Consider the following 15,606-nt stretch of genomic DNA (forward strand, 5'->3'; position numbering starts at 1 on the left):
TGATGGGCAGCATTCTTTTTATGTTGAAGTAGAGGCTATCATTTTTAACGTGTAAACCTGTGTCTTGAATGTTTTCTTTGTTCTTTGGTTGAAATTTTGCCATTTTTCATGTAAAAATTCAACTGTCAAAGAAATTCGAGTTGAAATCAAGTTGTAAATTAAACTTGTTTTATAGATGAAATTTAATAGAAGTTGCAAATCACTGGCTTAAAGAAGAAACTAGATGACTCCTTTCAGTGGTTGCCATACTTGGCTATTTATTGACCTGTTTCATGTTTTAAAATTCATTCCTCCAACATGAATATTCACACTAGTTTGTTTATTAACAAGTATAAAAATTGTGCCAAGGATACAGAAAGGAAAGAGGGATGAATTTGTTTTCAAATATTTATGTGAACTAGCAAATGCAGCTGAAAAAAAAAAAAAGAGAAATAAGGCTGGATACAGATCATGGATGTACTGAATACACAGCTAAGCATTTTATTTGGAAGGCAATGAAAGCCTGTAAGTTGAGCAATGGAGTGACAAGATCAGTCTTGTTTTTAGAGAGATTAATAGGCAGTTATTAATATGGGAACAGAGAGAACACAGGCAGAAAAGTAAAGGGGACTATTAAAGTTATCCAGAGGAGAAGTAATTCTGGACAAGAATTGTAACAATGGTTTTATAGAGGATTAGAATGTCTGTAGTGGGAAAGGATTTAGCAACAAATTTTATGTGAGAAAAGAGGAACCAGAAATGACTATATTTTAAAATTGAGAGGGAAAATGGGAGTGCCATTGAAGAAACTGAGATCCCAAAATGAGAAAACAGATTTTTGAGGATATGACACATTTCATTTTAAACACAGTAACTGTTTATACATCTTCAAAATTGCCATTCTACTTGATTAGTTTTGGTTCTGTAGGCCTATTTGAAATTAAATTGTTTTGGTTCTTTCTGAACAATATACCAGATTTCTAGACCAATGCTTAGAACTGCTGTTCAGTCATCTATTTAGTGCCTGTTATAGCACAACATTATGTCCTGAAGAGACAAGAATTAAGAAAACACAGTCTTGTCTATTAATGAGACAATATTGAGAGGTGTATCAATACTTGTTCAATTCTCTAACCTACCCCCTTCTCATTCCTTTATTAAACTGCAGTCTTGAAACAGGTGTAAATTAGTAAGTTCACTTCACTGGGTTGTCATATGGTATGATAAAGTACTACGGGAATACAAATTAAGGAGCAATTAATTCTGCTTAGGGGATAAAGTGCCTTTTAGATTGGACCTTGAACTGTCTGCAGAGGCATATGGAGTAAATGTTTTCTAGGCAGTATGAGGAAAGGCAGGGAGGATTGACAGTGCATGGTTTATAATTAAGATAGTTGTTGGTGCAAGCATTGACAAAATGTCATGACCCTTAAATTGTTAGGCTTAGGGTCCCAGTAGGCCTCATGCCAGAAATAATGGTGCATTATCCTTATCTTTTCCTGGACTTCAAAATTTACATTTGATTGTCTGGAATACCTAATTTAGATTAACGAAATAGAAGCCATAGGAGTTAAAAAATGAGGACTTATCAATTACTCTGTATGTATTCATAACACACCTACTGATATATATTTTAAGTTTATATTCTTGTTAAAATCCACCAGGTATTGTTATTTTTTCCTAACCAACTATGATGTTCCGATGGACTAGAAACTTAAAAATTGAGCAAGTATTCTTTTCCAGCTTAATCAGTACAGTTCTCACACCTTGCTTCCCCATAGTTTGGGGGGTGGATGGGGGTAAATGGTAGAAGTTAGGAAGTAAACTTTAATATCTCGCCCTCATTTATAAAATGAAACCCAATATTGAAGACCATTCACAATACCAACCTTACTTTTGCAATTATTACTTTTTGAATAGGTAAAGTAACAGTACACTGTAGTAATATTTAGTAACCTATAAAATATTTCGCTTTCAATTAAAAAAGCTTGCTGCTATGTTAAGCTTTTCAATAGAGGGTGGTAGAGGAACACTGGTGGGTGAAAATTCTCTTCTTGGCACTAATGTGCCCCCTTTCCTCTTGCTTACACAATTGCCAGGGATGCTTTTGGACACCTAGTAGTTCTTACAGCCAAGTTTTTTTTTTTTTTTTTTAAGATTTTTAATTTATTTCTCTCCCCTTCCCTCCCCCCTCCCCCACCCCAGTTGTCTGTTCTCTGTGTTGATTTGCTGCGTTCTTTTGTCCGCTTTTGTTGTTGTCAGCAGCACGAGAATCTGTCTCTTTTTGTTGTATCATCTTGCTGCGTCAGCTCTCCATGTGTGCGGTGCCACTCCTGGGCAGGCTGCACTTTCTTTCGTGCTGCGTGGCTCTCCTTATGGGGCGCACTCCTTGTTTGTGGGGCTCCCCTACGCGGGGGACACCCCTGCGTGACAGGGCACTCACTGCGCAAGGGCCAACTCCACACGGGTCAGGGAGGCCTGGGATTTAAGCCATGGACCTCCCATGTGGTAGATGGACGCCCTATCCATTGGGCCAAGTCCGCTTCCCATACAGCCAAGTTTTAATGACACAGTAGCAGTCGTCTTGCTTGCAGGTCCCTGAAGGTCTGAGGTTCTCTGTTTGCAAAGCCTGACCCACCAGCTGAAGACCAGCTCTGGCCAAAGGCCACCCAGGGAACTTTTCCACCAAGTGGGCTACAGCCACACTCTACCCAGTGAGGCCCGACTCTCCACCTGGGAAAGGGGAGCCCCTTCCAAGTTTGTTCTTTCTTTAATATTTGAATTCAGTTTGCTCTCTTACTCCTAGTGTATTGTTTCTTTATATTCCCTCTTCACAGCAAATTCTACAATCACTTGAAAGTTTTTTATATTAAAATAATCCTTGTTTGAATTGCTGATACATGGTTTCTTTCTCCTGACTAGATCCTAATACAAGAATTCACTGTTATGTTTCTATTTTCTTTGAACTTTCTCATAATTAAAAGTTAAATAAACCAAGCTTTTGATCATCCATGAAATATATATTATACAAAGGACTTTTCTCTTTTGTCTGCTTATTGTAAGGAAGAACCCAAGATTTACAACCATAGTCATTACTATCTTGTATGTTTTTTACTACTACATCAACAAATTTATAGAAATTGTCACTTAAGAATATGCGTATTATTTTCAAGTGTGTTAATAACCCAAGTTTTCTAAGAGACATTCTTTGTTTTTACACAAAACAATGTGATTTGCTGCCTTTTCCTAAGCTATAAAAGGCTTCAATTTACAAATCAAACTTTTTAAGAAATATTTTCTATTACAGATTCATAATCAGCATAGTCCTTCAATGACTGTACAAGATCATCTAGTAGGTACTCTCCTTGCATAAAAGTTTCAAGGTCATGCAGGGTCTTGTTTATTCTGTGATCTGTGACCCGGTTCTGTGGGAAATTATATGTCCTTATTTTCTCTGATCTTCCTTTAGTTCCAACCTATTAAAAGAGAGAAAAAAGATATAATTTGAGATGTAGTTAAGAAACATGGCAATTTAAACCTATATATTTAACTTATCTGGAAATTAAGTTCTTGATTTATAATGTGAAACACAATGTAAGGACCAAGTCTTAAACATTCTGAATCCCCAAATAATATAGAAAATGATATAGAAAAAAGAATATAGGGTTTAAAGTCAGAAAAATTAGTATTTAAACCCCACCTGCCAACTCACAATTCAAGCTCTGTGACTTCAACTCTAAACCTTAGTTACTCCTTCTTTAAAACAGGGATACCACAGTGATGATGTACACAGTGAGCCTGGCACATAGTTGATATTCAAATGGTAGCTAAATATATATAATCTTTATGAATCTCATCATTTGCAGTGGTGACAAGATAATGAACTTCCCATGCTGAGGAACCCTTAACAGGGCTTAATAGTTTATAAAATTAAATACCAAACAGGAAGAAAACAAATTCGGTTAGCTTTCCAATTTTCTTGCTTCCATAATTTTACAAGGATAAAAAGGGAATGTCAGGGAGCAGATATAGCTCAAGTGACTGAACGCCACCTTCCCATATACAAGGTCCCAGGTTTGATCCCCAGTACCACCTAAAAACAGAATAAATGAAAAAACTGTCATTGGGAAGTGGATGTGGCTCAGTGGCTGAGTGCCTGCTTCCCATGTACAAGGTTCTGGGTTCAATCCCTGGTACCTACTGGAAAAAAGAAAAATAAGGGTGAAAAGGTACAGCTACTATAGAAGTCAGTCTGGCAGTTCCCCTAGAAAGATGAACATAGAAGGTAGGGACTTGAACAAATATTTGTACACCAGTATTCATAGTGGTATTACAATAGCCAAAAAATGGAAGCAACCTAAGTGTCCATCAACCAATGAATGTTTAAACTATAAAAATATGGTATATACATATAATGGAATATTATTCAGCCAAAAAACAGGAATGAACTTCTGATACGTAAGATAACATGGATAAACCTTGAAAATGTTAAGTGAAATAAAACCAGAGGAAAAAAGATAGATATGTACAATCCCACTTCCATGAAATGTTAGAAAAGCAAATTCATAGAGAAAGAAAGTAGATTACAGGGTACCAGGGGCTGGGTGGGAAAGAGAATGGGGAATTAATGCTTCTAATGATACAGTTTCTCTTTGGGGCAATGGAAAAGTTTTGTTAATGGATACTTGAAAGTGTTTAAAATGAGAAATGTTATGTTATATATATGTTATCACAACAACAACAAAAAAGAATGGGAACTCAGTATAGTTTTTTTTAGGTACCCATAGTTAAAAGTCTGGGAAAAATGTCCTAGTAACATCAATAATAGTAAGATTACTATGAAACAAGGTGGGGGAGTGGTGGGGTGGGGGTGGTGGGGGTGAATGGGGACCTCATATTTTTTGAATGTAATATTTTTTAAAAAATGAATAAATTGAGTAGAATTTGGAAAAAAAACAAAACTGGGTTACCTAAAAATATTTGTCCTTTAGAAGCATTTTTATAATTGTTTTACCTGAATCCTTCTAGCATTGTATCTTTTATTTGTTTCTTCTTCTAGGTGCATGCTGTAAAGTTTTGCACGTAACTTTTTCATAGCCATCTCTCTATTTCTCAGTTGCGATCTCTCTTGTTGGCATTCAGAGACAATACCTGAATAGTGTTATGAGGATTAAAGAGTTTTAATAGAAAAATCTTCTGTATTTCTTATCAAGGAACATTCCTTTTCTTTCTTATCCTTTTTCTTCTTCCTATATGACTCTAATATAAAAGGAAGACTGTATAAACTTAACAATTAATTTTTATAGTATTTATCAGAAAATTGAAAATTTAAGTTTGATCTATAGCACATTTCCTTATTGAAGGCATAATACAAAAAAACAAAAACACATTAATCCAACTCTCCCACCAAGCATTACCAATCAATAGAAATTATACCAAACTGAGATGTCATATTGAGATTCTTCTTTTCTCTAAAGATAACTGAGGTTTGTTATCCATGTGTTTCTACATGTAAGTCATGGTAATAATACTTGCAAAACATATTTAATCTCCCTAATTGACAGATACTGAAGGCTTAAGAAAAATTCAGGTATAGCCCAGCTGCCTATCTATATAGATCCTGAGCCCCTAGAGGTCAGTGGATGAACATAATGAAAAGAACTTCCGTGTCCTAGTGTTCAGAGCGTTTTCTGATAAAGAAGAACCCTTAATAATTAGTTCACTGTGAAGGTTTTTTTAATAGTGAAAACTTAGTATAAACTTCAGAAAGCTACCTGGAAAGAAAATCCAAGTGACACTGAAGACATAAATGCATACCTGTTGGCAGATGAACTATGCGGACGGCACTATCTGTGGTATTCACATGCTGCCCACCAGCTCCACTGGCTCGCTTAGTATCAATTCTCAAATCTTTAGGATTAATCACCAGATTAATCTACATATAAGCAAGAAAAGTTGGGATTAAAAAATATTAGATATAGCAATTGTTCAAAGGCAAAAACTATCCATTTATAAATATAAATATAAGACACCCACAGAACTTCTAAGATTTAGAAGATAGAATTTAAAACTAAGTAGTTGGGAGGATGCCATTTTTAAACTTTATTTTTTGTGGAAGAATAGGGGATAAAAATATATTACAAAACAAAAACAAACCCTCCTTAATCCTCAAAAACTCATCTTCTCTGTAAATTACCCTCTTCTTACCACATGAACAGAAGAACTTAGCTACTGTTAGCAACGTGAATATATGGGCTAACAAATTTTGTGGAATATTTCGGATTTCAAAAAAAATTTAGCAGAGGAAAAAGCAATGCTAGTTTGGGGACTATGGGAAGGGTTTATTTTGTTTACTCTTAAATAAAGGGCTTAAACCTATCTGGAGGAAAAGGTAAGGCAAATGGAAAGAGTAAAGGGTATGACGTCAAGGGTATGGATTTAATTCATGCCTGCACTGGGATCTAATATCAGGATAACCCTCTGTCAAAGGAATTGCCATTAAAAGCACCAGATTTAAAAAGCTCTGTTTTGTGAACCACTCAGTGGACGTGTCCACAAATTGGCAGTAGGAATCCACCCATTCCATAGGCCCTTCATGTCTCCTGTTTGGCTCACTCGTAGGGATGCTAGAACAATTAGGTTGAGATGATATATGAACCTCGGTCTGTATCTTTTCCTGAAAACATCTTCTGTCCCCACGAAGCTTAAACCAAAGTGACTAGTATCTTGATGTAGCTCCTCCTCTTTATTCAGTTCTCAATCTTCCCATTAACTGTTCTTTTCCTCATCTGGCCTTTACACAAATAAATATATCTAGAGAGGAACTCAATTAACCATAGAGTCAAACAGCACTGCTTCCAAAGATTAATAAACAGATTTCACCAATTAAACCCACCTCAAATAACCCATACTTAATCCTGAAAAAACAGGTCAGATATTTCTATAAATGGAGTTTTTCAGCAGAAGGGATATAAGCATAACAGAACTTCCTAATTAAGGTGTTTTATGAATATAACAAGAGATTAAGAATTTGCTTTGTGAGAATAAAAGTACACTCATTCTGAACACTGTTAACAATATACTTCCATTTTAATGTAGCTGAGTTATAAAATAGCAATTCTGTAGTTAACCTTTGTTAAAACAGGGTTCTTGCTTTTAATACCGCAGGAAGGCATACGTCATCAGGAAGGCAATCAGTCTTAGATTTTATTCAGAGTAGAGTAAAATCTCGTTCTTTTAGCAAGGAAAGTTAACATTGTTTCACCTAAAGAGATGATCTCACAATATCTAAAAGTTAGTGGTAGAGAAAAATTAATAGACAATGTGAGGTTGGGTTGTTTACAGATCCTTAATTCTTATCACCTATTGTAAAGTCATACATTTTAGACTGACAGTAAACTCGTGAGTGTTATTCTGGAGGCAGGCTCCTGTGCCAGCCCGAGGATTGCAAGGAGAGAGGGGATTATTATGCCTTACTTCAGTAGGCTGGGGTAATATTGCTACAGTCATGGTGCTTGTATGGATGCGGCCTTGCTTCTCCGTCTTCGGCACCCTTTGTACTCTGTGCACACCTCCTTCAAATTTCATATGCTTATAGGCTTCTGAACCCCCAATGCTGGCAGATGCATGTCTAAGGCCACCTTGAAAACATAGGGAAAATATAATTCTTTTATTATTCCTGCCACTTCTAAATAATTGATAATGACTTCTACCATCTTGAAATATATTTTAAAGTCACAAAATACTATCATATAAGCCTACAGACTGTAAAACACTCCTTAAAAACCTTCAGCAAGTCTGTGATATCCATACTTTCAATTTTTAATATCTTCAATACTTAGTTATTAAACATAAAGCATTTATACTGCTAATAAACACATTCAATAACAGATGTAAAAGGCCACTTTTAAAAGACCATTAGTCGGGAAGCAGACTTGGCCCAGTGGTTAGGGCGTCTGCCTACCATATGGGAGGTCCGCGGTTCAAACCCTGGGCCTCCTTGGCCCGTGTGGAGCTGGCCCATGCGCAGCGCTGATGTGCGCAAGGAGTGCCCTACCATGCCATGCCGGGGTGCCCCCCGCGTAGGGGAGTCCCACACGCAAGGAGTGCGCCCCGTAAGGAGAGCCGCCCAGCGCAAAGGAAAGTGCAGCCTGCCCAGGAATGGCGCCGCACACACGGAGAGTTGACAACTGGGGGGGGGGGGGAGAGAAATAAATAAAATAAATCTAAAAAAAGAAAAAAAAGATTCTAAATACATATACCCACAAAAAAAAAGAAAAAAAAAAGACCATTAATCAAGATTAGTATGAATGAATAACATGCTGTATCAAAATTGGTACATTTTATTCAAAATTATTAAATTAGAATAAAACTACTTTAGCATCACTGTAAATAAATTCTAAAGCCTAGCAATGGCTTTAATTTTCCTAGCACACATACAGGTAAATAAATTAAATGTATACTTTACTCAAAAGCAATTAAACAGTTTACTGACCTATTTCACTTGGAATATATTCCAGGGTCTCAAAATGCCACCTTTTAAATGCAGCATATTGCTGATACATATCAAATATCTCTGAAGTAAACAACATGGCTTCCTGACCCCCAACACCTGCAGTTACCTCCAGGACCAAATCATTTTCATCTGTTTCTTCTGAGGGAACCAAAAGTAAGAAAATCTGTAAATACAAAAATGCCACCCCTCCTATAATTAAGAACTACTTACATTTACAACTTAAAAAAAAAAAAAAAGCTAAATAAGATACAGGTATTTTTGGTATTTAACTTAGTTAAGTTTCCTTGAAATAATTTAATATTATTGAGAATTGTTCAACCATCCTGTCAATTAGAACTGCATAAACTGTAAAACTGTCCAAATTTTCACAGACCATTAAAGGAATATTTTACAAATATATTACAAATGCTTTAAGGTTCACTTAAAAGTTATAGGCTTATTTTTATTTCTTTTTGGAGTTCATATATGCTTTATATACTTTCTTATTTAGTTACAAGATTACTATGAGTAGGACATTATATTGTCTGTAGAATGAAAAACAGAATATTCTAGCTCTACCCTCTTGAAATTTAAGGCCTAGCTGGACAGAAAATCAAAAGCACTCAAATTGCATTTGTACTTTTCTACTAAGCCTCCTTAATTTGGAAGAGAAACTTGCAATTTTGGAACTCAAAGGGCCCAAGAGATGATCTGTTCTAACTGCTTTATTTTTCATTAAAAGAAATGCAGTTTACAGAAATCATATAACCTTTAGAGGGCAAAGTGCAGTAAATGGCAGGCAGGCACAAGAAATGAAGTCATACGACACCTCAATCAGTCCTCCTTCCATTATAAATAATATGTTTCACACTTAGGTATGTGCTAGTTATAAGTTATCAAATAAAGACTTCTTACAACATGGGTGAACTAAAAAGAAAAGCCACCGGTTCCTTAATATATGCCTAATAACGGTGCTAAGCACTTTTCATACTTTAAAATCCTAATAGGTACTATTAACAGCTCTACCTTATGATATGAAAATTTTAGAGAGGTTGAATCCAGTTGCTCAGTACTACAAAGTGGAAGAGCTAGAATTTGAACCTAAATTTACCTGAGTTTGGAACTATCACACTTCACACTGGTCGAGAGCTATGCCTGTTACTATTTTTATATTACTCTAGCCTCTGCCTAAACAACGTGATCATTCAAATATGGAACTAACAAATGGTAGACTTTGGTTTGTTGATTACTAGCCAATAAACAGAAACTTTTAATATGCACTGCCTTTTATTTCAGGAAAATTTGAGAATATGGGTATATGGCAAGCTACACTGGAATTTTTACCTTATACTGGAACTTTTCCTTTAGAGATGATGCGAATGTTAATTTTTGGTAAGTTCCACGCATGGCTAGAGAAGAGGTAGAATCTCTAAATTAAGCCTGCCTTCTCAGTTCCTTCCTTATGAACATACTCTTTCCCTTATATCCTCAGAGATAAACACTGTACACCTTTAAGTCTGTTTTACGATTTATCTGAGAGCAAAGTATGCTTCTAATTTCATGTGATTATTCTTCATATAATTTTTACATATTCCCCCCACAAATCTCCTAGATGTAAAACCAAATAAAAATCTGAGGGCCTTCTCTAGTGACAAAGACATGAAGATAAAGAAATATTCGTGCCTCTGAGGAGCTCACACTCATCATTCTATAACCTCTAATATCCAACATCAACCCACACCCCAGTCCCCACCCCATAAAAAAAAATAAGAAAAAGAGGGGAAATATAATCCAAAATCACTGCCTTTTCAGAAAATGTTATTAAAGTGATATTCACCTTTTTTTCAGAGCTCTACAATTGTTAGTACAATAAACCACAAGAAGTATGCTTTTTCCTGATCTAAAGACCGGTTTATTCTAAATAGTAGAATCTAATTATTTTTTTTAATAGAGAAATTGTAGGTTTACATAAAAATAATGCATAAAATACAGGGTTCCCATATACCCTATTCCTAACACCTTGCATTGTGTGGTGCATTTGTTACAATTGTTGAAAGCATATTTTTATAATATTACTATTAACTATATTCCACGGTTTAACTTAGAGTGTTCACTGTGTTGTGCAGTTCCGTGGACTCTTACTAAAATTTTAAATCTAGTAACACCTTTCACCATCTTTACGATCTGACTTTACATTGGCTTGTGCTCTCACCAGGGTTCAGGCTTCCTATCAGTAAGGTCAGCTTAAGGCAAATGCAAAGTGCAAGGAACTCCTGGTCTTTGCTGGGCCTGTGTCTTCTCCTGGGCTTGTGCTTGCTTGCTGGTGGCTTTAGGGATTCCTGTTTACAGGACTCGGAGTGCTCCCTCTACTTTCTAGGAAACAGACCTTCCCCCTCCCCTGGGTTTTCCTCTCAGCAGCTAAGCCTTTGCCCCAGACCATGAAGGCAATTGTTTCTTACACTGCATTTTTTACTCCGGCTGCTCTTGCCTTAGGACAAATTCTAGGGGCTAAGGGAGCAGGCTGGAACAAGGCCAAGGACCCACAAAAGGAGCTCTGACCCGCTCTAAACTGCCCTGGGGAGGGGAGAAAGGAAGGGTCAGGATGGGTACCGTGAGTTTCTTCCATGCTCCCCAAGGCTCTGCCTTCTTGACTCTGCCCCTACTCAGCGAATGCAGGCCTTCAGCTGTCCTGAGGGAGCGTTCTGTCCTACCGTCTCCTCCTCGGTCGCCCAGCGGGCTGGAACAATGGCTGTCCTCAGAGCTGGGCCTCCAGTGACAGGACTTAGCAATCGAAAGCAGTGGTCAGAGAGAGGCCGGCCCAGCCCCAGCCCTCCCCAGATGTCGGGGAGGTTGGTTTTGGCATCCCTTTCTGGCACCAGCAGGCTACCCCGGGGGTTGGACCTCACTGCTCCTTCTGGGTGGGTGCTTGGCAGGCACTGCTAACCACGCACCCAGGGAGAGCAACTTACTGGTACTGTAATTTACCAGCTTCTCCCTCCTGCTTCTCCCTCCTGCTGTACAGAGTTCTACTGGATTCTAGAATATCAACATAGTTGATTCAGACACTTCCTGCTTGTTTAATAGTTGTTTTGGTGGACGATGCCCGGAGCTTCCTATTCCATCATCTTCCCAGAGTTCCCCTCAGCTATTTATTTCTTGAGTTGTTTTTATAAACCTCTAATAAAATGCATTAGAATAGCAGAAATAGCAGAAATACCACACCTGATGCTTCAATTGAGTTATTTCTGTTTGACACAAAGTTATTTCATTCTCGGCAAGTTTCCTTAAGTCTTCATTCTCATCTAAGAAAAAAAGGCAGCAGTTTTAAGTTTTCCTTAATTACTGTTAAATTGTCAACAGATTTCAAGACAATAGTTTTATTGTTATTGTTGCTGCAGGGAAAAATAAAATGTCAATCTGGCCCTTTTAATCATATGCAATTAATTAAAAGTAGTATTTTATACACTAGACTTCCGTAAGTGTGGCAGTTTGAAATTATTTATGAATTCCAATTATGTTTGTAAGCTGTTCTGTTCCTCTGGGCATGATATCCTTCGATTGATTTGAACTCACAGGCTTTACGTTTACTTGATTAAATCAAGATTAGGGCTTTGATTCAGCCATCATCCGGCATGCAGGGTTGGGTCCCCACCTCCTTGGTGGGCTATATAAACGGACACTCTATCAAGACGACAGTAGATACACAGAGAGGATACACAGAGGAAGAGAAACAGCTCCATAAACACAGCAGAGGGCTTGGGAAGAGAGATGAGCCAATCACCTGATAGTCTGCCGCTGACCTTGTGAAGACCAGAGCACTAAGCCCGAAAAGAAATGGGACCCAGAAAGAGAGATGAGCCCTATGCTAGCCTATGGCTGAGAATGGAAGAAGCTGGCCTCATGGAGCCTTAAGAGGGAAGAGGAGGATGAGGACGGTGGACTTGGCCCAGTGGTTAGGGCGTCCATCTACCACATGGGAGGTCCACGGTTCAAACCCAGGCTTCCGTGACCCGTGTGGAGCTGGCCCACGCGCAGCGTTGATGTGCGCAAGCAGTGCCCTGCACGCAGGGGTGTCCCCCGCATAGGGGAGCCCCACGCGCAAGGAGTGTGCCCCGTAAGGAGAGCCGCCCAGCGAGAAAGAAAGTGCAGCCTGCCCAGGAATGGCGCCACATACACAAAGAGCTGACACAGCAAGATGACGCAACAAAAAGAAACATAGATTCCCGTGCCACTGACAACAACAGAAGCGGACGAAGAAGATGCAGCAAATAGACACAGAGAACAGACAACGGGGGGTGGGGAGAAAAATAAATAAATCTTTTAAAAAAAGGAGGGAAGAGGAAGGCCAAATCCTTGCAGACATCACTGCCTCTTTGGCCTTTCAGCTATCAGGGCCTCAGTATGCCAATTCATTCTTGAAACTTGTGCCAATGTTAAACTGTCTTCAGAACGATGTTACCTCTTTGCTTAAAAACTTCTGTTGACGTCCCATTGTCTACATGAAAAATCCAAAATTTTTGTCACCCAAGATTCTTAACTTTCTGGTTCCAGTTTTCTATTACACTATCACCTCCCACACTTACTATAACCACCTCCCACATTGTATTTCCCAAGCTGGAACTTTTATCCTTACTGGTCACCCTTGCCTTCAATTCCCTTCTCTTACAACACCTGGCAACCTTCTGCTTCCCATTCCAGATCCATTTCAAATGCCAGCCTTTGCTTTCATAATATTCTGCTTTGTTGGAGAGATTAAAACAAAATAAACTCTTATCCACTTATAATTTTCCTTATTTTTTTTTAAGAAGATACCAGGGATTGAACCCAGGATCTCATACATGCAAAGCAGGTGCTCAACCACTGAGCTACACAATTCTCCCTCCTTAACTTTTTAAAACATCTCTCTCTCTCACTAAAACTATGAGCTCCTAAAAGGTAGTTCTGTAGCTTTCGCCAAAAATTGTATTTCCAAAATATCCTTCCATTACATTCTAGGCATCTTCCCTTTCTCTTAAATCACGTAATGCAGATTTTCCTTACCCCTCTCTTAAGACTTCTGCATTAACCTCCTAAGATGGTTTCCATGGCATTTTTGATCCCCATTTCTGGTTGACTTCACAAATCAAGCTTCCCAAAGTATAGCATTCACGAATCTGAAAGCTTCTGCTACTCCCTTGTCCAAGAGGAAAAAATTAACCTCTTTAGATTAGTATTTGATGCCCCTAATGAAATAGTTCCAACCTGCCACTCCTCAGAACCTCTCCTTTTCCTTGGTTAACAAAGAGTGCAGTGCTCAAGAATATGAAATCTGGAGTCAGTCAAATACAACCTCCAATCCTTACAAGCTGTTGACCCCTGAGCAGAGTTATTTTACCTCTCCATGCCTCAGGTTCCTCACATGTCCAGTGGGACTAAAAGTACCTACCATATAGTTTGATAATGTGAATTGGATGAGTTAGTGAATAAAGCATACTCAGCAAAGCCTGGAGATCCGTGAGGAAGCAATAAAGGTAAACCCATTACTAAATCTTTTAAGGATATTGTATTTTTTATCCCTTCGAGAGGCCTTCCCAACAAGTTGTCCTTGTTCTCTCTCTAGGTTGCTATTCATCTGTCTGTTCTTGTCAGCTATAAATAAGTCTGTCTTCCCCAACAGACTGCCACCCTTTCTAGAGCCTTTGTACTTGAAATGTGGTCCATGCAGAAGCAGGTGGGCATCCCTTGGGAGCTTGCAGACATGCACAAACTAAGGCCCCATCCCTGATTCGTATGCACACGAATCACCGGGGAAACTTGTTATAAATGCATATTCCTAGGTCTCAGATTCTGAGCCATTAATCTGGTTTCAACAGTCATCTCTCCTGCAGGTGGTCTCCTTCTCACACTCAGAGAAGCACGGCTCTGGCACACGTTGTGTCCTGGGTGAGCTAATGAGCTCCTGGCAGAGGGGACGAAGCCAAGAGGCGTCACCTTCTGACGCCTGTAAATGGGGGGCGGGGAGACGAGAACGCACGCGCTGCCGCCTGGACCTCCGACACCTGATGCAAGAGTCTCGGAGGCGGGCAGCGTGCCGCCACCGGGCCTGCGGCTCCCGGGCCAAGGCCAGCGAGGAGGCCGGCGTCTGCGCTGCCCTACCGTGCAGCAGGCTCTCGGTCTCCCGCAGCTCCTGCTCCTTCGCGTCCAGCAGCGTGGCCGCCGCCAGCAGTTCGGGCCCCCTGCCCTGCAGCCCGGCTCCCGCCCCTGCCTGACGCTCGAGGAAAGCGCGCAGGGGCCCTCCGCGGGCAAAGAGGGCCTCCAGCGGCGGGCTTCCGGAGCTGGCGGCCCGGCGGCCCGGGCCAGGGACCCCGCGGGCCCACAGACGCCGCGCGACGCCCCAGAGGAGCCGGGGCCGCATCGCTAGGCCGAGCGGGGGACACCTGGCGCGGCCAAAAGAGCCGGACAGCCCAACTCTCGCGAGAGAGTGCGGGACGTGGGGCTCGGGGCGCGAGCGGAACTTGCCTGGCGCCTTCCCGGAAGCCCGGAGGGGACTTTTTGGGCGGAGCACGAGTCTCTTGCGGGTCGTCGCCGAGGCCGGAAGCTGAGCAGGCGGAACGGAAAGCGCGGGGGTGGTGTGGAGGACGTCGGCCCCCGGTCTTGGCGCTGGGTCTGGGATCCTTTACGCCGACCGTGGCGACGCGGATTTACTCCCCCGGAGCGGGGTCTCAGGTCTGCGGCGGGGGTTGTGTAGACTCCACCAAGGGGATCGAGGCCACAGCCCGGAAGGCACCTACAGGACCAGCCTGGCCTTCCCTCTCCCAGAGCCGAGCGTGGTATGGCCGTTACTGGGGGTGGAGGGGTGTGTGTTTGTGTGTGTGTGTGTGTGTGTGTTTTCTCCTTACCGCCCCCCCATCTCTCCCTTTTTTCGCTGCTGAAGCCTCTCTTTTAAAACGTGGGTCATGTTCCTGTTCGTGAGGACGTGACACCAGGTGTAGCGACGGAGAGATTTCACAAAGCCTGTTTTACTGCCCTGTACCTGCTGTGTAACTTACTTGCTGAGAGAACCTGCTACCTCTGTGGGCCTCCTGCCCGACCGTCTTCCCTGAGGTTGAGCGATTCAAACTACAGCGCAGCAAAGCCTTTTCCCGTAGCTCATC

General features: G+C 40.5%; 1 protein-coding gene across 2 annotated transcripts; it reads right to left on the reverse strand.

Annotated features, from left to right (window-relative positions):
- Nucleotides 1-231: 231 nt before the first annotated feature.
- Nucleotides 232-14,945, reverse strand: MTRF1L (mitochondrial translation release factor 1 like). Of its 2 annotated transcripts, none has more exons than XR_011647724.1 (7): nt 14,609-14,945; nt 11,696-11,775; nt 8,474-8,657; nt 7,456-7,619; nt 5,797-5,914; nt 4,994-5,238; nt 232-3,455 (listed from the first exon to the last, which is right to left on the reverse strand). XR_011647724.1 is itself a non-coding variant. In XM_058289698.2 (7 exons), the coding sequence occupies exons 1-7, from the start codon at nt 14,865-14,867 to the stop codon at nt 3,264-3,266; spliced, it is 1,134 nt and encodes a 377-aa protein (XP_058145681.1). In that variant the 5' UTR covers nt 14,868-14,930; the 3' UTR covers nt 232-3,263. The 2 variants fall into 2 exon arrangements, 1 of the variants encoding a protein (XP_058145681.1); XM_058289698.2 differs by having other exon boundaries at nt 4,994-5,130; nt 14,609-14,930.
- Nucleotides 14,946-15,606: the final 661 nt, after the last annotated feature.

This window comes from Dasypus novemcinctus, chromosome 28 (assembly GCF_030445035.2).
Source record: "Dasypus novemcinctus isolate mDasNov1 chromosome 28, mDasNov1.1.hap2, whole genome shotgun sequence".
NCBI classification, from domain to species: domain Eukaryota; kingdom Metazoa; phylum Chordata; class Mammalia; order Cingulata; family Dasypodidae; genus Dasypus; species Dasypus novemcinctus.